Source organism: Rhinoraja longicauda, chromosome 1, assembly GCF_053455715.1.
Source record: "Rhinoraja longicauda isolate Sanriku21f chromosome 1, sRhiLon1.1, whole genome shotgun sequence".
Taxonomy (NCBI): Eukaryota; Metazoa; Chordata; class Chondrichthyes; order Rajiformes; family Arhynchobatidae; genus Rhinoraja; species Rhinoraja longicauda.
This window is the reverse complement of record NC_135953.1, coordinates 58,422,842-58,447,549: the sequence shown is the minus strand read 5'-3', so window position 1 is coordinate 58,447,549 and position 24,708 is coordinate 58,422,842. Positions and strand designations below refer to the sequence as shown.

Genomic DNA, 24,708 nt, shown 5'->3' with positions numbered 1-24,708 from the left:
CAGTATTTTCTTACCTCGAAGAAGCAAAACTAGAAAATACGTATGAAACGCAGGTCTGTATATACACAGTAGTTCAGCTGGCGAGAATGTTTATCCTGAATGACCCATGACCTGAGCATGCGCAGTTGTAATACCGAACTCGCTTATAGCAACTGATGGACGATGATCCTTTTTATGTAAGTGTACCTACTGGTACATTAAAGTTGTTAGAAACACGACATTACTATTACTAAACAACAGAAAATAAGGACATTGAGAAAAAAATAGTGATATGAAAATATTAATCATAAATACCAAGTATGCGGGAAATTTTTTAAAAAGGAAGTTATGAAGAGAAAAGAGAGTACATGAAAATAGTGGCTGATAAAGTCAAGGAAACACAAAGATGTTCAAAAAAAAATGTAAAAGAGAAGGCAATTAGAAAGGAAAGGGGAGCTCACAGCAGATGCCATGATCACATTAAATGACTCAAAGGGCCGAATGGCCTACTCCTGCACCTGTAGTCTATGTATCTATGTATCTTTCAGGCAGCAAAATAGCAGCATGGCAATGGAGGTAAAAGACCTTCATGGAAGAGGTGGATGATATAGGCATAAACATTGGGGAAAAAGGGTGATGTTTCAGAAATGATAATTGAGGAAGTAAGGGATATAGCATTTTCAAAAAATGTATTAAATTGCCAAGACGAAACAAAAGGTATCCTTAAATGAAGCAAGGGGGGAAATAATACAACCTCTGACTTTCATTATCCTATTCTCCAATTCTCTGGCTACAGAGCAGTGGAAGGTTACTGATGCGGTACTGTTAATTAAAACGATGAAAAAGATAGATCAAGTTATTACAAGCAAATCAGCCTGACATAATAGTGGACAAATTGTTGGGAAAAAAATTGAAGTATAGTGTAAGTCAATGTTTAGAATTGCACAAGTTAATTAAGAAAAGGTTTTCTGATTAATTGTTTTTTTTGAGGATGTAACTATGTGTATCGAAAAGACGGCACCTTATTAGTTGAAGCACAGAAAGCAAGAGCAAAGAAGAGCAGAGAATTCTGTAATAATATAAAATATTGATTATACTACAGATAGGAATAATTTGGATCATCTAATGACAGGAAGGTTTTGGCAGGGCTGGAGAGGATGTCGGGGAGATTTACAAAAATATTGGCAAGGCTGCAGTTACGAGCAGAGGCTGGAGTCTAGAGTTGATTTCAATGGAACAAGTGAGACCGAGGTGAGATCTAATTGAAGTGTGTGATATATTATGTGAATGATGCACCAGATAAACAGATAAAAGACCTCGGCAAAGAGAGTCTGAAGAAGGGTCCCGAACTCACACGTCCGTTCCTTCCCCAGATGCTGCCCGGACTAGTGAGTTCCTCCAACTCTATGTGTTTTGCTCAAGATTCAAGCATCTGCAGTTCCTTGTGTCTTTATGTTACAATACGATACAATATCCTTTATTGTCATTGTACAAGTATGAGATTTTGAATGTTGCTTCCATATAGATGCTATCAAATCAAATATATGAATAAATCACGGCAAAAATGAAAACAGCAAAATGGGGGGTGGGGGAAGGAAAAAGATAAGGGGGGAACAGGGTAAAGTGCAAAAAAAGGATCATTGCCAGATGACCCTGGGGGCAGAGACAGATCATGGCGGGCTCTCAGCAGGACCGATTCAGAGCAGCTATAGCTCTAGGGATAAAGCTGTTCCTTAGTCTGGATGTGCGGGCGTAGAAGGCTTTGTAACGTCTGCCAGATGGAAATAGTTCAGACGGTGGCATAGGTGTGTGGAGTCTTTGTCGATGCTGGTGGCTTTCTTGAGGCAGCGTGCATTGTAGATGTCCTCCAGGACTGGCAGCTGTGTTCCAATGATCCTCTGGAACGAGATTAGTGACATATGGAAGTAAGTTAATCAGTGGAATTATGAGGGAATTTGAGGAGAAAGTACCTTTGCCAGACGCAGGCAGGTGGAACTGGTGTGGATGGAGCATGTTGGTCAGCATGGGCAGGTTGAGCTGAAGGACAAGAATTGGGGATTTGGAATTGTGAAAAGGTGGTGCTGGCAGAAACAAATAGCACACTAAGCGATACATTGACAACCGCTTGAAGGTCCATAACATGCCGAATTATTGATCCACAGCTTGGAAGTGGGATTACCTTAAATCCATCTATCTATCTATATATATACTTATATACATACATATAACAAATGGGCCCGTGTGTAGGAAGGAACTGCAGATGCTGGTTTAAATTGAAGATAGATAGAAAATGCGGAGTAACTCAGCGGGACAGGCAACATCTCTGGAGAGTAACTCAGTGGGACAGGCAGCATCTCTGGAGATATATATAGACCTAATGACATCCATTTTCTTAGATGACATGAGTACAATTCTCTGATTTATTTTGGTATCCGGCATTTTATTTTTCTGCAGACAAGCAAATGAAGAGTACCAGGTGCTTGCAAATTCATGGCGATATTCCTCTGCATTTTCTAATAAACTCTTCTTCACTGTTGTGGATTATGATGAAGGAGCAGATGTATTTCAACAGGTATGGATTTTGTTGCACACTGTGGTATTCATCAGTTTTTGTGGTGACTTAAAATGATTTCATTTTCAACCCTGAAATGTTGCAGGTATGATTGGCATTGCAAACTGGCCGATTAACCTGCCAGCCCACACATTTTTGGGGTGGAGAGAGGAAACAAGGACACTTGGAGGAAACCTATAAACTTATAATTCATAAGTTCGTAAACCTACACTCAGAAAGCACTGAAGATCAGGAATCTCTGCACCACACCACAGTATTGAACCACTGACTGTCACGTGAAACATGGGTTGGGTTGGTTTTATAAGCAGATTTTTACCTAGAAAAGGTTCATGAAAAGCTTGAATACAAAGGGGCTGTACTTGCACTGTGCAACGTCCAACTTGTACCAGATTTTGACCAGCATATCAGCTTGAGGTTTACAAACACATTGTTCCTCCCTCTTCATGCCAAAGACTTGCTGCTGATAAGTTAATCATAGAACATGCTCTGGTTAATGATCTGTACTGAATCGCCTATTTTGTGCTAACAGCTGAATGTTTCTTTACTAAAATAAGCATTGGAATTAGAAAAAAGTACTGTAGATGAATAAAACTTCAATGAAAAACTAATCATATATTTTTTTGAATTAGTATTCTCCATATGTCAGCCATACCGATATAAATCTTTGCTATTAAAATTAGAGTCCACAGGAATGCATACGTGCTCCTGCCATAGATATTCTCTTCATTACAGTGGTGCTTAACAATCTGATAAGTCACGTGAACATTGTTTGCTGAGGAGTGCTTTAAAGGACCATTTTTTAATTAAACAATAATGGACTGCCAGTTTGAGATTCTCTTGGGATGTGAACAGAATGTTCTTACTTTTGCATTTATCTTCACAAACAGTTTTAAAAGTTTTGAAAATGGACTGTGAGCAAAGACAATATCAATAAAAACATTATACACAGGGCATAGGATTGAAAATGCATTGTCTTGATAAAGTGGTGAAAGCAATGGAAGCAGATTTAATTACGGCTTTCAAAAGCGAATTGATTATTTTTTGAACAAAAAGAACTGTACATCCACAGTGTAAGGCAGCTGGTGGAGCTGCTGCCTCACAAAGCTAGAGTACCCGGATCGATCCTGACCTTGGGTTCTATCTGAATGGAGTTTGCACGGTCTCCTGTGACTGCATAGGCTTCCTCTGGGTACTCTGATTTCCGCCCTTATCCCAATGATGTGTGGGTTTATGGGTTAGTTGGTCTCTGTACAAAAAAAAAGCCCCTCCTTAATGTGTAGCGAGTAGATGAGAAAGTGGGATAACATAGAACGAGCGTGAAAGGGTGATCAATGCTTGGCATGGACGGGCCAATGGGCCTGTTTTCATGATAGACACAAAAAGCTGGAGTAACAGCGGGACAGGCAGCATCTCTGGAGAGAAGGAATGGTGATGTTTCGGGTTGAGACCCTTCTTCAGACCTAGTCTGTTTCATTGCTGTATATCTTAACTAAACTAATCTAAGAATATGGGTAATGAGAGGCCATAGTGCTCTCAGAGAGCTGGAAAAGATTCAGAGGGCTAAATGGACCTTCATGTGATTGTCCAACATCAAAAGTTGACAATTTTGACCCAATAAAAGCTCAAGAAACAACATTTCAATTTCCATCTTAACATTTTGCAGAACTTGGAATTCAATATTAAATTCGAATGTCAGCTAACTGGACTTTCCAGATTGTGCCAGAAGTGTATCTGAACCATTTGTAACATTAATTTAGTTTGCCTCTCACCACATATGCTACCTGATTTGTGGAGTATTTTCCGCATTCTCTAGTTATCAGATTTCAAGCAGCTGCTGGTTTTTGAGTCTCATATTTTTAACATTGATTTGAATTGAATTGAATTGAAAAAATGTTATTAGCCAAGTATGTACGCATACAAGGAATTTGCCTTGGTGCTTTGCTCGTAAGTAACAACACGATATACAGTAACCAAGTAAGAATAAAACATTGTAATTTAAACATGTGAAGAATTAAATAAAATACCAGAGCATAATATTTATTTTCCTACTTCCCTCATTCATTTTCGGCTGTTTACACTCTTCCAGTCAGATCAGCTATGTTCAGCAGACATTGATTTTCATCTCTTAGATGATGGTGATACCAATTGTATAGCCTGATTACCCTGGTGTCCAGACTATCACAGACACTCCCTCCAATATTATGACCTATCTTCCTCTCTCCAATGAGAAAACTTTAAAATAAAACAAAAACTTTTTTTTCCCACTTCACTGACTCTGACGAAGGATCCTTGATTTGAAACATCAACTCTATTTTTTTTCTCCGCAGTCGCTGCCTGACCTTTTGAGTATACTCAGCATTTTCTGTTTTCATTTCTGATGCAATTGAGTGGCTTCATTTCACTGACACAAAATGATCACGCCAATTAATCTTTAACGGTAATTCAGTTCATGTAACCCCATTATTTCTTGTTGAAAATGAATAAAAGTAATATTAAATGTGATGTTTTTTTCCTTTCTGAAAAACAGCGAGGTTGTCTTTCTCTGAGGCAGTCCTTCATCACCAAGGATAACTTTAAGCATTGTGAGTAACAACACAATTGCAGCAGGAAATTTGAAAGCTATTCTTGAGATATATGGAATGTACAGGTAAATGTGGAAATCAAAATTGTTATTAATGATAGCCCACATTTTCACACGCGCACTGTTGCAGCCTTCCCCAATGGACGTCAGTGCAATAGCATAAACCTAGGGTGCTTAACTGCTGGCTGCACACTAATAGTAGCTGAAAATATTAGTGTTGATGTATTCAAGGTTTTTGTTTTGTGGCATGGTGTGGTAAAAATCACTCTTGCTTAATAAATTCTTTTTATGAGTGAACAGCCTCTTTCGAGAAGAAAATTAATGTGGAGGTAACATATTCTTTGCACAAAACAACAAAACATTTTTGGCACAATGTGATCAAAAACCTGATGATGTCCCGTCCAGGTGTTGAGGAATATCACGACCACTTATTTTCATTTCTTATATTTCCTCTTCAGACATCTCTTTCTTAATCTCATCTGTAATTCCCAATCATTATTTCACTGTCCACTTTGAAGAAAATAACAGGTAAGCAGAAAATATTTGTTAAATGGTGAGAGATCGGTTAGCATTGCCGTTCAAAGGGAATTGGGTATGTTTGTATTCAAGTCGCTGACAGTTAGGAGAACAAATTGCTTGTTAATCTCTAATTATAAGGTGATTTGATTGGATTGGACCAATTTCCTTTCACTGCCTCTCTGTTTTTGGCAAAGTTCATCTCTTCACAATTAACCACATTAAATTATTGTCATGTGTCTTTCCATTTTTCATTTTCAAGTCTTCCTATGTCTTTCTGAAATCTCTTTGTCATTATTTTTTATAACCATACATGAACTCCAGATAGTTTTGCATGTACTCTAAGATCTTTAACCTTGTGCTTCTACTTTCTGAATAAATCAAGTCTGAAGTAATTCAACAAACATTTTTTGAAAGTTCCCACAAACAATTATCACACTATTCTTTGTCAAGCATTCATGTTACTTAATCTAAAAGTTTAATTCATTGCAATTCACCATTAACAAATCTCCACTGACTAACTCTTATTAGCACATGTTTCAAGTCTGTCTTGTCAAGTCTTGGATCTGTCTTCACTAAGGAAGACACAAACAATCTCCCAGATGTAATAGAGGACAGAGGATCTAGGGGGATAGAGGAACTGAAAGAAATTTGCATTAGGCGAGAAATAGTATTGGTTAGACTGATGGGACTGCAGGTTGATAAATCCCCAGAGCCCGATGGTCTGCATCCCAGGGTACTCAGGGAGGTGGCTCTAGAAATAGTGGGCGCATTGGTGATCATTTTCCAATGTTCAATAGATTCAGGATCAGTTCCTGTGGATTGGAGGATAGCTAATGTTATCCCACTTTTCAAGAAAGGAGCGAGAAAGAAAACGGGGAATTACAGACCAGTTAGCCTGACATCGGTGATGGGGAAGATGTTGGAGTAAATTATTAAAGAGGTAATAACGGTGCATTTGGATACCAGTAAAATGATAAGTCCAAGTCAGCATAGATTTATGAAGGGGAAGTCATGCTTGACTAAACTTCTGGAATTTTTTGAGGATGTGACAAGTAAAATGGATGAAGGGCAGCCAGTGGATGTAGTGTATCGGGACTTTCAGAAAGACTTTGATAAGGTCCCATACGGGAGATTGGTGAGCAAAATTAGAACACATGGTATTGGGGTAGAGTGATGACATGGATAGAGAATTGGTTGGCAGACAGGAAGCAAAGAGTAGGAGTAAACGGTTCCTTTTCAGAATGGCAGGCAGTGGCGAGTGGAGTGCCGCAAGGCTCGGTGTTGGGGCCGCAACTATTCACCATATACATTAATGATTTGGATGAAGGAACTAGAAGTAACACTAGCAAGTTTGCTGATGTCACAAAGCTGGGTGGCAGTGTGAACTGCGAAGAGGATGTTAGGAGTTTGCAGCTTGACGTGGACAGTTTGAGTGAGTGGGCAGATGCATGGCAGATGCAGTATAATGTAGATAAATGTGAGGTTTTCCACTTTGGCGGCAAAAACAAGGAGGCAGATTATTATCTCAATGGTGTCAGGTTAGGTAAAGGGGAAGTGCAGTGAGACCTGGGTGTCCTTGTACACCAGTCACTGAATGTTGGCGTGCAGGTAAGGCAGGCAGTGAAGAAAGCTAATGGCAAGTTGGTCTTCATAACGAGAGGATTTCAATACAGGAGTAAAGAGGTTCTTCTGCAGTTATATAGGGCCCTGGTAAGACCACATCTGGCATATTGTGTACAGTTTTGGTCTCCTAATTTGAGGAAGGACATTCTTGTAATTGAGGCAGTGCAGCGTAGGTTCACGAGATTGATCCCTGGGATGGCGGGACTGTCATATGAGGAAAGATTGAAAAGACTAGACTTGTATTCACTGGAGTTTAGAGGGATGAGAGGGGATCTTATAGAAACATATAAAATTATGAAAGGACTGGCAAGCTAGATGCAGGAAAAATGTTCCCAATGTTGGGAGAGGCCTGAACCAGGAGCCACAGTCTTAGAATAAAGGGGAGGCCATTTAAAACTGAAGTGAGAAGGAACTTTTTCACGCAGAGAGTTGTGAATTTGTGGAATTCTCTGCCACAGGGTGCAGTGGAGGCCAAATCACTGGATGGATTTAAGAGGGTTAGATAGAGCTCTAGGGGGCTAGTGGAATCAAGGGATATGGGGAGAAGGCAGGCACGGATGGCCGAATGGCCTCCTCCTGCACCTGTTTTCTATGTTTCTAAGTATTAAACTCCGAGTTTGCCTTTAAAAATCATCTCCTGTGGTTTATCCAACTTCAACTGATTGTTCTACAATTAACTGGCAGACCAGTTAAACAAGTACTTTGGTTCTGTCTTCACTAAGAAAGACACAAATAATCTCCCAGAAATGCTAGGGGACCGAAGATCTAGCGTGATGGAAACACTGAAGGAAATTCACATTAGTCATGCAACATTAGTCATGATGGTCTGCATCCCAGAGTACTCACGGAAGTGGCCCTAGAAATCGTGGATGCATTGATGATCATTTTAAAATGTTCTATAAACTCTGGATCAGTTCCTGTGGACTGGAGGGTAGCTACTGTAACACAACATTTGAGGAAAGGAGGGAGAGAGAAAACAGGGAATTATAGACCAGTTAGCCTGACATCGGTAGTTGGGAAGATGCTTGAGTCGATTATTAAAGATGTAATAGCAACTCATTTGGAAAGCAGTGACAGGATTGGTCAAAGTCAGCATTGATTTGTGAAGGGGAAATCATGCTTGATTAATCTGGAATTTTTTGAGGATGTAACAAGTAGAATGGATGAGGGGGAGCCAGTGGATGTGGTGTATCTGGACTTTCAAAAAGCCTTTGACAAGGTCCCACTCTAGAGATTAATTAATGTGCAAAATTAGTGCACATGATGTTGGGGGTAGGATATTGACATGGATAGAGACTGATTTCAGACAGAAAGAGTAGGAATTAACGGGTCCTTTTCAGAATGGCAGGCTGTGACTAGTGGGGTGCCGCAAGGCTCAGGGCTGAGACCCCAGTTATTTACTATATATATTAACGATTTCGACAAAGGAATTAAATGTAACATCTCCAAATTTGCGGATGACACAAAACTCGGTGGCAGTGTGAGTTTCGAGGAGGATGCTATGAGGCTGCAGGATGACTTGGATAGGTTGGGTGAGTGGGCAGAAGCATGGCAGGTGCAGTGTAATGTGGATAAATGTGAGGTTATCCACTTTGGTGGCAAGAACAAGGAGGCAGATTATTATTGAATGGTGTCAGATTAGGAAAAGGGGAGGTGCATTGAGACCTGGGTCTCCGTGTACATCAGTCACTGAAAGTAAGCGTGCAGGAACAGCAGGCAGTGTAGAAAGTTAATGGCATGTTGGCCATAGCGAGAGGATTTGAGTACAGGAGCAAGGAGGTCCTACTGCAGTTGTACAGGGACCTGGTGAGACCACACCCGGAATAGTTTGTACCACTTGACCATGACAAAAGTGGACGTATTTTGAGAACCCTTCGATACTCCGGATTTTTATCCCTTTTTATCCAACCTTTTACTCGCTCAGCTTAGTTTATTTTATCTAAATTCGTGAACTTTAGTCCTTTGTGATATTGTAGAGCTCATTTTTGTTGTTTAATTTTACTCTGGAATTGTGAAATCTCCGCCGAATTTTTTTGCCTGCCACAACTTAATCTCGCTGCGAATTATGCCATGTTGTTTTCATCGGGACCTCATGTACTTCTTGGACTATCGCTGCTTGTTATAAGACCTGCTAACGAAGATAACGGGAGTATCTACGTAGTGACAAAACACCAAAACTGTGGTAGGAATGTTCCTTTTTCTTATCCATGTGCTGAACTGCATCATGCTGTTAGACCAAGACCACAAATTGTGTACTTCATATTGTAGTGGCCTGGCGGAGGCCAGAGAAAAGGCTGGACGCCAGGCAGGTTTAGCAAAAGGTCTTTATTTGGCTGTGAGCTCCTACTCACAGCGAAGTCCACCTAGGGATAAACCACACCTCCCAACGGGCTGACCTTTAACCCCTTAAGCCTGTCCGTCAAGTGACGAGGGGGCTGACCCAAGGAGTGGCCTGATCCCCAGGGACCGCCACAGGAACCCTCCCCAAGAACTGGAGGTACAAAGCAGACAGGAGGGCGCACGAGGCGACCAGTCCGAGTGCGCACCACGACCGGCGCAGGTACCGGCGACCGACCGACAGGTGGAGGGGACGTAGCAGACACTGGCGGGGGTAATGCGGACGGAGGGCGGCCGCGCGGGCGGGGCTGCGCAACCGGCACCGGCCGATCAATGTCCATGTGTGCCGGCTTCAGCCGTGCAATCGAAACAGTCTCGCTGCGACCCCCCATGTCCAGATCAAATGTGGCCGAGTCGTGTTGCAGGACCCGGACGGGGCCTTCGTACGGCCGCTGGAGAGGTGACCGATGAGCGTCCCTGCGCAAGAAAACAAACTGGCAGTCCTCCAGAGCGGCAGGAACGTGCGGATGGAAGGTCCCATGAGGCGACGTTGCAGGGCGTCCGAAGGCTGCTCCACTCGACCCTGCGCCGGTGGGATGAACTCCCCGGGAACCGTCAAGGGGGCCCTGTACACCAACTCGGCGGAGGAGGAGGCCAAGTCCTCTTTGGGTGCGGTGCGGATCCCCAGCAAAACCCAAGGCAGGGGGTCCACCCAGTCTGGGCCTGTGAGGCGAGCCTTCAGGGCAGGCTTCAGCTGGTGGTGAAAACGTTCCACCAAACCGTTCGCCTGTGGATGGTACGCCATAGTGTGGGGTAGGTGAACTCCCAGGAGGCGTGCCATGGCCGACCACAGTTCCAAAGTAAACTGCGGCCCCCGGTCGGATGTTATGTCCAGCGGCACCCCGAACCGGGCGATCCAGTGTGCCGCCAAGGTCCGAGCGCAGGTGGCCGTCGAGGTGTCCGCCAGCGGAATGGCCTCCGGCCACCTCGTGAAGCGATCGACCACGATCAAGAGGTGGGTCATGCCTCTGGATGGCGGCAGCGGCCCCACGATGTCCACATGGATGTGGTCGAACCGCTGCCTAGGAACACCGAACTCCTGCAGAGGCGCACGCACGTGTCGCTGGATCTTTGCGGTTTGGCACGGGATGCAGGTGTGTGCCCAGTGTGCGACCTGCTTACGCAGCCCGTGCCGCATGAAGCAGGAGGCTGCGAGGGCCACCGTCGCCCGAATGGAGGGATGAGACAGCCCGTGGAGCACCTCGAAAACCCTGCGCCGCCAGACGACGGCGACGATGGGCCGCGGCAGGCCAGTGGAGGTGTCGCAGAACAGCGTTGCGTCCCCTGGGCCACAGACAATGTCCACTAGCTGCAGGCCCGACACGGCCGTCCGATAGGCGGCCATCTCCTCTTCCCCCAGCTGTGCGGCTGCTAGGGCGGAATAGTCAATACCCCCGGCAATTTGAAGAACGGCATGGACCGCGGGTCTAGACAGGGCGTCGGCCACCCTGTTGTTCTTGCCCTCCACGAAACGGATTGAGGTGGTATACTCAGACACGTCCGCCAACTGCCTCTGTTGCCGCGCAGACCACGGATCCGAAACCTTGGCAAACGCAAAGATGAGCAGCTTGTGGTCCGTAAATGCGGTGAAGGGTCTCCCCTCCAGGAAGTACTGAAAGTGGCGTACGGCGAGGTAAAGGGCGAGGAGCTCATGGTCGAACGCGCTGTAACGCCGTTGGGCCCCGCTGAGGTGCCTGCTAAAGAAAGCGAGTGGCCGCCAACACCCGTCGATGAGCTGCTCCAGCACCGCACCAACCGCCACCTCAGAAGCGTCCACGGTCAAGGCGGTTGGGGCATCCTCGCTGGGATGAACGAGCATCGTGGCCCTGGCCAGGGCCTCCTTAGCATGCTCAAACGCCGCTCCTGCTTCGCCTTCCCACTCGACCTCCTTGCGACGACCAGCCATGAGGTGGCAGAGTGGGCGCATAGTTCCGGCTACCGCCGGCAGGAAGCGGTGATAAAAGGAAATCATCCCAACAAATTCCTGCAGGCCCTTGACAATGGTCGGGCGGGGGAACCGGCGGACAGCGTCCACCCTGTCCGGAAGAGGTACCACCCCTTGTGGGGTCACCCGATGGCCGAGGAAAGTCTAGGCCACGGCACACACAGTCCATAAGCCGTTGGAAGGCCTGTGCGGCGTTCTTCAACCCGAACGGCATCCTTAAAAATTCGAACAGGCCAAACGGAGTAATGATGGCTGCCTTGGGGATGTCGTCGGGGTGGACCGGGATTTGATTGCACCCGCGCACAAGGTCCACCTTGGAGAACACAGATGCTCCGGCCAGGTGGGCATTAAAGTCCTGGATGTGCGGGACCGGATACCTGTTGGCGATGGTCACGTCATTCAAGCGATGGTAGTCCCCACATGGGCGCCAGCCCCCGTCCGCCTTAGGGACCAAGTGGAGTGGTGACACCCACGGGCTATCGGAGGGGCGCACGATGCCCATTGACTCCATCCAACGGAACTCCTCCCGAGCTAGACGGAGCTTGTCTGGAGCGAGACGCCGTGCTCGGGCGTGCACGGGTGGCCCGGTGGTGGGGATGTGATATCACCGCCACAATATCATACTTATGTGCATCCCGACCGGGTTTTGGAAAGGGTGTGAAACATTTTGTGAACTCTCAAAGACTACCAAATGGACTGTATGCCACTGTTTTACTGGTTAATATGCTTAGTGGAGATATCGAACTAAACCCAGGCCCCGTCAAGCGGGGTCGCAAACTAAAATTTCCATGTGCGATGTGCACACTCTCAGTGAACAAGCAATGCGATGTAATGGATGTGAATTGTGGGTACATACGGCTTGCATCGATGTCTCTGATTTATCATATGAATATCACCATAAACAACAGAACGAACCTTGGTACTGCCCGTGTTGTTCAATCTCAAACATTCATGAGTCATTGTCCCCTGACCGTCTTTTGGCTAGCGTGCCGAGTGTTAGTTCTGAAAATCCTGAGCCTGACACCATCCCAGCCTGACACCATCCCAGCCTGACACCATCCCAGCCTGACACCATCCCAGCCTGACACCATCCCAGCATACACTTTGTCACCTAAATTCATTGGTCGCAACAATGATTAAAATTGCACCAAACCAAAACCAAAACAACCTTTATGTAGGAGCTTAATTATAGCAATCATTAACTTTCAGAGTATTAGGAGAAAGGTAGCTAAATTTCACGCCTTCATTGACAGTAAATCTCCTTGGTTCAGAATCATGGTAAGACGAGAATGTTTCTTCCTCAGAAATTTTCCCCAGCAAATACCAAGTGACTAGAAAAGCCACGATCATATTGAATGGTTGTGCTGGCTCGAAGGGCCGAATGGCCTACTCCTGCACCTATTTTCTATGTTTCTACCCAGTTTTCCTTTTCATTTGTGAATGTAGTGGTATATCATTTTTAAGCATCCTGGTTTCTCGCTCAACTCCAATATCCAAGGTGGAATTAAATATTTTGTTTATAATATCTGTTATGTCTTTCCAGCTTCCAGCAACAAACATGAAAATGATACCATCGTCAATGCAATGTCGAAATCAAAGTTTACCACTTTGATAAGCTCAAAATCATAATTAAATGAAAATCTGGAACAACAGTTAATATTAGCTTAATAAATGTTAAACTGCTGGATTGTTCATTAATGTCTGAAAGGGGCTCCCAACTGAGAGTAATCTGGATTTCTTCCTCTGGAGTGATAAAGCCATTCAGTTGGAGACCAATCATGCTATAAATGCCAGTCCCGCTCATGACAGCCACATTCCATGAATGAATGATAAAAGGAATCAAATGTAGTGATCTGGGTAAAACTATTTTATATAATATCCCTTAGTTTTAATCCTCCGTCCTATATTCTAACAATATATCTATCTTTTCACTTTCTGAAAATATTTGTGAATTTGGCCACTAGGTTTCATTGTTATCACAGATCAGTCACATTATTTCATTACATTTCCTTTAACATGTCTATACTGAAAATGTGATTCAATTTTCTGCTACATGTTTGTCTTTTTTTCATTCACTTTGATATTTCACCTTTTTTCCCTTCTTTATCTGCACTTTTCCTGCACTTTTCCTTCTTTCCCTGCAAATTGAAGAGGTTTTAAAAATTGCATTTAGGATTCTTAGACAAAATATAAAGGACACTGATTAGACTTTAGTAAGAATGTCAAGTTCAATTATACACTTCAGATTTTAGAAGGGATGTCAGACTTTGAAGAAACACCAAATTCCCCATCATCTGCTTGAGTCACTTTCGATCAGTAATTTAACTGTCCCAGCCATAAAAATAATGTGGCTCGGTGCAGGTCAGAAGCTGAAAGTATGTGGCTTGCCTCTAAATTCCCCACGGACTTTCCAACATTCATTCAGCACAGCCTGGATGAGTGCACTTCCTGCAATACCATCTTGGGTAAAGTAATCTGTTCGATCGTCAGTCTATCTACAATCTTAAACATTACTTTTCTGCACCACAAGTCCACCACACTTCCACTAAGTATAATCTGCAAGATGTGCTACATCATCTGACCAAAATGTCTTCAAATTACCAAGTACTTGGTCTCCACTGTCTGGAAATATTAGAGCTAATGCACCATTGCTTGTAATTTCCTTTGCAAGTTATGAATGAATGAATGAATGAATGAGTGAATGAATGAATGAATAAGTTTATTGGCCAAGTATGCATATACAAGGAATGTGCCTTGGTGCTCCGCTCACAAATGACAACACAAACATACAGTTAACATTTAAGAATAAAGCATAACCACATCAAAACAATAATGATACAACATTACGGTCTAAACATGTGGGTGAAAATAAACCAGAGCAAAAAAGAGACTACAGACAAAGTATAAACTATTTTGACAAGGAAATATCCTTGAAGTTGAGGTTTGATGTGTAAAATTCTGAGAACTTCACTTCAAGAACTGCAGTCATTTAAAAATATGACCTATTACCACTTGCATAACGGTATTAGCTTTGGGCGAGAAATGCTGTCCTTGCCAGAGATACTAACATAAAATGAGTAAATAAAGGATTTATTAGAGTGGTAGCAGGCTTGAGGATTTTTAATTATTTGTAGAGACGATTACCAGAATCAAAGATTTCAATTGATTGAAAAAAAGAAACAACTAATTTTAATTTAGAAGAAACAGCTTGACAGGCTTGTGAGTATTATCTTTATATGGAGCCTTAGAACCAGCTCGGACTTTATTCCTTGGAAGGTAGGAAGCTAAAGTGGAATCTTATAGAGGTGTATAAAATCATGAGGGGAATTGATAAAGAACATAGAACAGTACAGCACAAGAACTGGCCCTGCGGCCCACAATGTCTGAAACAAACATAATGTCAAGACCATCACTTGCCTAGCTGCACATGCTCCATATCCCTCCATTCACTGCATATCCATATACCTATCCAAAAATCTTGAAATCCCGTTATCTGCCTCAACCACCACCCCAGGCAGCGCGTACCAAAGCATACCTCTGTGTGAAAAAACTTGCCACACACATATCCTTTACTGATAGGGTGAATAATGCATAGTGTATTTTACCCAGGGCGGAGGAATCAGAACCAGAGGACATAACTTTAAGGTGAGAGAGGAAAGATTTAGTACGATCCTGAGTGTGGGACAAATGTAGGCAAATGGGACTGGCTTAGATGGTGCATCTTGGTCGGCATGCATGACTTGGGCCTGTTTCCTTGCTGTGTTACTCAATGACTCTATTAACACATCACCCCGAGAAACAATGTACCTTTATTTCTTCTATCTTAACCATTCATGACTTTAGAGATCTCCATGTCAAAATCATAGCTCAGCAGGCGGAGTAGCATTCCTTGGAGGCGCTTCGGTGTTTTCACCAGTGGCTTTTTCGTTATAATTTCAAGCAGTTTGTGATCGTTGATGCTGGTGAAACGACCAAATGTGTATTGGTGAAAACGCTCCATTGCGAATACCACCGCGAGCATCTCCTTCTCGATGGAGGCATACCGCGATTCTGTGTCGTTTAATGCTCTACTCGCATACGCGATAGGACGACCCTTTTGGAGCAAGGTTGCCCCTAGTCCCTTGTTGCTCGCGTCACACTGTCTCGTCAACTGCTCCTTGGGATTATAGTATGCTGAGATCGGCGCTTCAGACACCATCTGTCGGATCTTGGACTTCACTTTGTCCTGCTCAGCAGACCATTCCCACTCTACCTCTGGTTTCGTCAACTGTCTGATAGGTTCCAGGGTATCAGACAGGCTAGGTAGAAAAGGGCACAGGTAGCTGACGAATCCAACTAGCCTCTGTACACCTTGTACATTTGAGGGTGCTGGCATGTTGACAACAACGGCGACCTTTTTTGGGTCGGGTTGCAGCCCTGTGCTAGTGATCACATGCCCTAAGAAGGGTATCTCGGTAGCTCTGAAGATAGACTTGTCTTTGTTGAGCTTGATGAGTTGCTGTACACATCGCTAAAGCAACAGCTCGAGCTTCGAGTCGTGATCGATGATCACGTCTTCCCTTGCCTCTCCTTTGCCATAATTTGAGGAAGGACGTCCTTGCTATTGAGGCAGTGCAGCGTAGGTTCACGAGGTTAATCCCTGGGATGGAGGGACTGTCATATGAGGAAAGATTGAAAAGACTAGGTTTGTGTGTCTTCACTGGAGTTTAGAAGGATGAGAGGGGATCTCTGCCACAGAAGGCAGTAGAAGCCAATTCACTAGATGAATTTAAAAGAGAGTTAGATAGAGCTCTAGGGGCTAGTGGAATCAAGGGATATGGGGAGAAGGCAGGCACAGGTTACTGATTGTAGTTGATCAGCCATGATCACAATGAATGGCGGTGCTGGTTCGAAGGGCCAAATGCCCTCCTGCACCTATTTTCTATGTTTCTATGATGTCGTCTGTGACGCAGATCACTCCAGGTAACCCTTCAAGCGCTTGATGCAATCTTCGCTGCAAGATTTCCGATGATACACTTGGCAGTCGGCGCTACCGGTATCAACCCAAAGGGGTGTTGAACGTCGTCAGCTTGCTCGACTCTTCGTCCAGCTTCACCTGCCAGAAAACTGACCTCATGTCCAGCTTACTGAAGACCTTCGCTTGATCGAGGTCTGGCAAGATGTCCGCTATAACTGGAAGCGGGTAGTGTTCTCGCTTCAATGCTTTTTTTAGCGGTCGTGGATCGATACTCACCTTTTCTCCGCGATTCTTTTTCTCCACGACCACGAGCTGGCTGACCCAACTCGTCAGTTCGTGCACTGGTGTGATCACGTGACTCTCTTCCATGCACTCCAGCTCCTTCCTCGCCTTCTGTTTTATCGCGTGAGGTAAACATCGTGGCAGTAAGACTGTTGTTTGCACTACCTCATCAATCTGCAGGTGGGCTTCACCCGGCAGCTCTCCCAGTGCACCGTCGAACACCTCTGCATAGCGTTCTTCAGCCTTACGCACTTTCTCTTTCACGACGGACGACGTGTGTACACGGTGAAAACTGTCGTCATTCACCGTGATCAAGTTCATTCACTGACTGGCTTTGCTCCCTAGCAGCGGCGTGATGTCATCACTGACCACGATGAACTCAGCGGAGTACTTGCGGTTTGTCTTGGGGTTGAGCAGCTTAACCCGGCAAACTCCTTCCGCGTCCATCGTCGTCTTATTCCACATCATGTGCTTCTTGTGACATGGGGTCAGAATGTGGTCTACGCCGTTGAAATATCTGCATGGTAAAATGTTCACGCTCGCTCCGTTGTCCACTTGGGAGTTGACCTGCTTCCCATTGACGAGCATTGTTGCGTAGACGTCATCCCGAGGCTGCACCGTGTTGACTGTGAGCTTGACGCTGTCGATGAACTCAGTGCTCGTGTCACTGCCAGTCTGGTCATCCACTTTGTGCACTTTACTCTTTCTGCACACTTTGGCAAAATGGTTTACAGGTCTGTCTGTAGGCTACACAGTGCTGTTTGTCTGTTGCATGCTCTTTACCACAATACCTGCACGCTTTCGCCTCCTGGAAGGGTTTCCCTTGTCTCTGCTTTGGCTTCGCCCAACTGCTCTGTTTGCGTGGCTGACACACAGCAGCGCCTTTCTTGTCGCTCGGCACCGGCACCGGCTGTCTTATTTTGTGGACTGTCGCAGCAGACCTGCTACTTCCACCATCGGTGAAAGCCTGGAGATGTGACTCAGCCGTCTCTGCACACTTGCAGATGTCAATACAGCCGCTGAGAGTGAGCCTCCTCTCTTGCAGTAACTGTTTCCTCATCTGCGAGTCGCTAATGCCAAGCACTATTTTGTCACCGAGCAAGCTGTCCGACATGCACTGGCAGAAATTGCAGGACTTCGCTAGTGTTCGCAGGCTAGCGAAAAACTATTCAAAACACTCTCCTGCTTCTTGCTGTGTCTTGTTGAAGAGATACCACTCATAGGTTTTGTTCTTTTTGCCTATAGCATAGTTCTCAAGCACCTGAATAATCGCGGTCATCTCCCGGCCCCGCTCGTTGCTGGCGAGCGCAAAACTGTTATAAATCTCTAGTCCTGACGGGCCAATTGTATGGAGGAACAATGCCGTCTGGTAGGCTGCAGTCAGCCTGTCCAGCTGTGCGACCACGCTGTAGTTGGTCCACATCTGCCGCCAAGTTTTCCAACCCTAAATTACTCGGCGATTGTCGGTCAATGGGGTCGGTGGCCGTATACCGCTCGCGGGAGGCGGACCGGCAGCGTGCAGTGGGCCGCGACCGGTTGCTAGCTGTGCCTGCTGCTGGCCGCTCGTCCCCTCTTCACTTGCACTTGTCGCAGCTAGCTACTGCACGGCCGACTGCCCAACCCCAGAGTAGTCATTTCTCTCGGCGGATACAATTGTTTTTACTTGCCTCTAATTATTTTCCACGCTTGTCCGCCGGCGCTAGACACCTTCGACAATTGTTAGCTGTCGACTGTCCTAGCCGGGACCCTCAGGTTGCGGGGAAAAACGACCTTTCAAAGCTCCACCGCTGCCGCCAAGTTTGGAGACACGATTTCATGAAGAAGGACTCCTGCGCATGCGCACACGCATGTGTGGACTTTATTAAGATGTTCCCAACATTAGCATATATCACAACAAGACATGCTAAACATAAAATTAGCTGAGCTGGGATGTTGGCCAAGAATATGCTGGGGAGGTGAGACTGAAAACTGCAGTTTCAGTTGTTCCTGCAGCCCAATCAAGTGTTTCCCACATTTTTTCATTAAGGGAATGCTTTCAGTCTGGTCCGAGAGTCAGAGAGTGAAGGTATCACTAAAGCAAGGCTGTGGTACAGACCCAGCAGACGAGATTGTACTAATGGAAAGCGAATAACTGTCAAAATTATGACAGGCAGAAGTGCCCAATGATTACACAGGAAAAAAAAAATACAATAAGCTAAATTGAAAAATTGAATATTGAGTTCTGAAAGCTGCAATATGCCCAGACATACAGGCCCTTTGGTCCAACTGATCCATGCTGACAAAGATTCCCTATCTAAGCTAGTGCGATTTGTTCTCATATGGCCCACATCCCTCAAATTATTGCTATTCACGTACCTGTCCAAAAGTCTTTTAAATGTTGTTGTTGTTGTTCGTCAGGCCAGTATGCCAAAAGTCTTCGTCGTCACCCTTTCTACGTGTGTCGTGACTTTCAGGGAACCATGTACATGTACTCCTAGATCCCTCTGCTCTACAACACTTCACAGGGCCCTATCTTCACTGTGAAAATCCTGCCCTGTTTCGACATCCCAAAGTGCACCACATCACACTTATCTGCACACTTGCCCAGCTGATCAAGATCCCGCTGTAATTTTTGATAACGATCTTCGCTGTCTATGATACCACCTGTTTTAATTTCATCTGCAAACTTACTAACCATGCATATATTCTCATCCAGCTTCTGTCTGGGCACATCTGATGAGGACGAGCGAGAGGGAGATGGGGAATTAAAATGGCAGCACAAGTTTAGAGTTACTCCTGTGTACTAAACACAGGTGTTCCACGTGACGATTATCCAAACTGCATTTGATTTCACCGATGTAGAGGGGATCACATTGTGGACACTGAATGTTCTATACTAGATTGAAGGAAAGCCATGTGAATTGCTCCTTCATCTGTTTGGGGCCCTGGACAATGGATCTTGTTTAAGTTGACTGAATGTAGTCCTGTTCAGTTATGGATCCAGAGCATACAACTGTAAAACTGCGAGATAAAAGTGGATTGAGAAGAGCAACATCTTTAGCACAATTATGAATAGGCAATAAGTACTGGCTTTGTCACCAATGCCCATATCACATAAAAAGATTTTTTAATGAAGTGTGTTAAAAATAAATGAAATGCCGTAAGTGTATAATGTGATGGACACTTAATTAACATGTTCAGGCAATATTTTTTGTTTTGTTTTGCAGTTAAATATGAATTCTGCTCCCACATTCATGCATTTTCCACCAAAAGGCAAACCCAAGAGAGCTGACACCTTTGACCTCCAGCGAATCGGATTTGCAGCTGAGCAGCTGGCAAAATGGATAGCTGACCGAACTGATGTCCATGTAAGCTATTAGAAATAGTTTGAAGTGAAGGTTTCACTGAATTTAATTCTGATGAAGTTCTTGCTTTTCTTTGAATATTGTTAATGATTCTGAACTTCCACCACTATAGACCTGTATGATGGTTGTTTTCCTTTGTTTGTTATCTTAACATAGCACTTATTTGATTGTATTAAAAATAATATTATGTATTATGTGATTATATAGACTGATTATTCTTTAATTCTCTATATAACCACAATGCAGAATTAGTTGAGCCAATAATCATTTCTGTACTAACCTTAGCAATTGCAAAATTACGGTTTAAACAGGGGAAGTAAACATTTGTTCTTGATCATTTGCATTAAAAGTTAAAGAATATTAGCAGTAGGTGTAAGAAGGAATTGCAGATGCTGGTTTAAATCGAAGATAGACACAAAATGCTGGAGTAACTCAGCGGGACAGACAGCATCTCTGAAGAGAAGGAATGGGTGACGTTTTGAGTTGAAACGTCACCCATTCATCCTGAAACATCACCCATTCCTTCTCTCCAGAGATGCTGCCTGTCCCGCTGAGTTATTCCAGTATTTTGTGTCTATCTTACGGAATATTAGCAGTTCCATTGTGAAGTCTTTTTAGAATATTAGTTTACAATATTCAGTCACACCTATAACTCTTTGTGTAGCTCAAGGGGCTTGGATGAATTTGTGCACTAGAATCTAGATTCAAGAGATTCAAGATATCTTTATTTGTCATCCAAAAAAACAAGTTTTTTGGACGAAATTTAGTCACCCACAGTCCAATAATAAAAGCAATAAAACAAGCAAATTACACAACCCCAACCAACACACAAAAAAAAGAAACATCCATCACAGTGAATCTCCTCCAGTCCCCTCCTCACTGTGATGGAAGGCCAGAATGTCTTTTCCCTTCCCCTGCCGTCTTCTCCCGCGGCCAGGTTGGTGTCGTTGCCACGTTCCAGGCCGTGCCGGACGGTGAAAGGTCCGCAGCGGGCCGACCCATGCCCCGCGATCCGGGGCGGGCGAACACGCTGTCGCTGCCGCTGTTGCTGCACGTCGGGGCGGTTGTGGCTCCCGACATTGAAGCCCCCGCCGAGCAGAGAAAAATCCCGCGGCCTATTTTAGGCCGCGCCGGACGGTGAAAGGTCCGCGGCGGGCCGACCCAAGCCCCGCGATCCGGGGCGGGCGAACACGCTGCCGCTGCTCCCGATCGCGGCCCGAGCCTAAGGTGAGTCGCAGCCGCTCCCGCAGCCCCCGAGGACGGCCGTCTCCACTGATGGTGAGTCTGCGAACCGGAGCCCTGGAGGCCGCCAGCTCCAGGAGTTGGGCTGATGGTAGGCCGCAGCAGGAACGGAGACCCGACCCAGAAAACAAAGGTCGGGTCTCCGTTCGGAAGGAACACATCTACAATTTTACAGTTACCCCCTCCCCCCCACATACACACATAGTACACAAACACAAAAACACGACATCACAACTACAATTAAGACAAAAAAAAACAACAAAACACGAGACAAACGGACCGCAGGTAAGCCGCAGCTGCTAGGGCAGCGCCGCCATTTTGGGAAAAATCTTGCCGGTAATCTGACGACAAATTGCATTGGAACATTGGATGCTCTCGAGAAGGGTCTCAACCCGAAACGTCATCTATTCCATTTCTCCTGAGATGCTGTCTGATCCGCTGAGTCATTCCAACAATTTGTGTCTATCTTTGGAAGTAATATATTCAAGCTAGTTTGATACCCAAAGGGAGGACACGAAACAAACAAGGCCCTTTTAAGAAATTAAAACAAAAAGTGCTGGCAACACTCAGCAGGTCAGGCAGCATCTGTGGGAAGAGAAATATTTCATGTGAAAGTCCCTTTATCAGACATCATTCCACTGATGCTGCTTGACCAGCTGAATATGTCCAGCATTTTCTATTTTCATTTTGCCATTAAATAATATTGCAATTAAAAGGGATGGTAGACATTGATCCCTGTAATATATTTGCTTATCTTTGTGGTCTTTCAAGAAACTGCATCCTAATAGTGATATTTCCGTAGGACCATAGAGAGATACTGAAATCGGCCTTCGGGTCAATGACACTGTGCAACCATCAACTTATTTTTCCATTAATCCTATTCTAACCCACTTTATTCTACGCATATTCCTATTTATTCCTCTCCAGATTCCACTACTCACCTGTTCATGAGAAGCAAATTACAGTGGCCAATTAATTTAGCAACTTGCACATTTCTGGGATGTAGGAAGTAACTGAACAACCCATTACAAATTCATTTAGTCACAGGGAGAATGTACAAACTCCACACAGATGGCATTGGAAGAAATCTGGGCCGCGTGGGAATTTAAACAAAGAGCAGCCGGCTGCAGCGCTATGGGTTCTAAGTATAGCGCCACCGGGCCACAGCGTTATGGGCTTTAAACATTCCACCCCTCGAACAGTCTGATTACTGTCACATCCGGTCTGCAGGCGTTACCTCGTTACATCCTGCCCCCAGACTGTAGTAAAGTCCACATGGTCGTGATGCCGATCTGCACATGCAACGTCGTAATATTATGGCCAACAAGATTGTTCCAATGGTCAGCGAGGTTGGTGATGTCCTCTTTTACCCAACTCAGGGTCAGACCAGTCACCGAGTCTGTATGACCAGGCATCGTGGAAATAAACTTGTTTTGTCGGAGGTCCCAAACCTTAATGTCATCATCAATACCACCAGAGATAATCTGCTTGTATCATTAAACGTTGCTGCCAGTTCTCGGTATGTGTTTTGAAACATATGGATTGCAGCCTTCTTTTGAATGTCCCATAGCTTCACTGTTTCATCGTTGCTTCCTGTACAGATCACCTGTGGTCCCTGTCGGGCTGGAAAACATGAATTCACAAAGGATGTGTGACCTTTAGGTCTCTTGATTCTTTCACCGTTTCACTGTTCCACCTGCTAAAGTTTTGTCTATTGATGCTGTAAAAAGCATGCTGCCATCTGCGTTATAATGCGATTCCATCACTGCTCCATTATGACCTTCCAATGTAGCATAATAATCGCAGTCGTCATAAACATTCTAAAACAATACAAGTTGATAAAATCCCGCAGATGCCAGTGTTGATCCATTCCGAGGAAATTTACAACAATAAACATCCCTCGTGACCCGTTAAAAGCATTAGAGGAGCTTGAAGACCCGCGGTTCCTGGTCCCACCTGCAGCACGGCCTGTTGCAGGCTCCCCTGCACTGAGGGCAGCAGCTTGCTGCGGGGGTGCTTGGCCCTGCATCAGCGCCATCTCGTTTGCTATTTCTTTTTACCAAACATTTTCCATTCTATTCATTAGATCCTGCCGACGACAATAGACAATAGACAATAGGTGCAGGAGGAGGCCATTCGGCCCTTCGAGCCAGCACCGCCATTCAATGTGATCATGGCTGATCATTCTCATTCAGTACCCCGTTCCTGCCTTCTCCCCATACCCCCTGACTCCGCTATCCTTAAGAGCTCTATCTAGCTCTCTCTTGAATGCATTCAGAGAATTGGCATCCACTGCCTTCTGAGGCAGAGAATTCCACAGATTCACAACTCTGACTGAAAAAGTTTTTCCTCATCTCAGTTCTAAATGGCCTACCCCTTATTCTTAAACTGTGGCCCCTTGTTCTGGACTCCCCCAACATTGGGAACATGTTTCCTGCCTCTAACGTGTCCAACCCTTTAATAATCTTATACGTTTCGATAAGATCTCCTCTCATCCTTCTAAATTCCAGACAACGCCAATTGTTACAAGGAAACAGGTTCAAGGATCTGACTAGTAGAACAGAAAAAGGCTCACTTTCCTGCTTAGTTACAAATCAGTTTTATTGGCAAGAGGGAACAAAAACAATACTTATCTTGGTGTGCGCGGGGTCTGGTTTACAGCAGCACACCTCTCTCTCTCTGCCTCCGTTCGTGGCGCTGATCGCGACTCATCTCATCGGTGAACCCCTCTCGTACATAAACTAACTTTTGGCTTACTGGCGCCTGCCTTTATACAGGTAAGAGATCAGCTGTTGAAATAACCGCCGGTAAGTCCTGGCCAATAGCGCTGCTCCCAAATTCAAACTAACCAGTGGCAGGGGACTGCATCTGAATGAGCCCCCCCCCCCCCTTTGGGAATAAAGCGCTATCAGCCACAGACTGGCGGGCAAAGCAATACACAGCGCTACAGACTCGGAGCGTAAAGGTAATATACACAGCGCAAAGGTTTGCCGCGCAAAGGTTTAAACAGAGCGCTGTCGGCTTAACGCGTGGGAATTTAAACAAAGAGCCGTCGGCTGCATTGCTATGGGCTTTAAACATAGCGCTATGGCCACAGCGCTATGGGTCACAGGCTGTTTGGGTAAAATTCTTGTTTAACACTATAGGTGTGAGGCAGTAACTCTTATCAACTGCACCACAATGCTGCTCTCCAGTTGTGCCGATTACGGTTAACCTAGCAGGTAGATAAATGACAAGTTGATTCAGGGATATATTTATTTGTTTTTC

General features: G+C 44.9%; 1 protein-coding gene and 1 pseudogene across 4 annotated transcripts in view; one reads left to right on the top strand and one right to left on the bottom strand.

Annotated features, from left to right (window-relative positions):
- Positions 1-24,708, top strand: part of tusc3 (tumor suppressor candidate 3) — a 318,808-nt gene that overhangs the window by 127,896 nt on the left and 166,204 nt on the right. For all 4 annotated transcript variants that reach the window (XM_078398086.1, XM_078398077.1, XM_078398067.1 and 1 more), the window contains 2 exons: positions 2,434-2,551; positions 20,062-20,202. In XM_078398086.1, the coding sequence (XP_078254212.1) occupies positions 2,434-2,551; positions 20,062-20,202 (259 nt within the window). The remainder of the gene's footprint in view (positions 1-2,433; positions 2,552-20,061; positions 20,203-24,708) is intronic.
- LOC144598137 (U5 small nuclear ribonucleoprotein 40 kDa protein pseudogene) lies at positions 22,683-24,522 on the bottom strand (annotated as a pseudogene).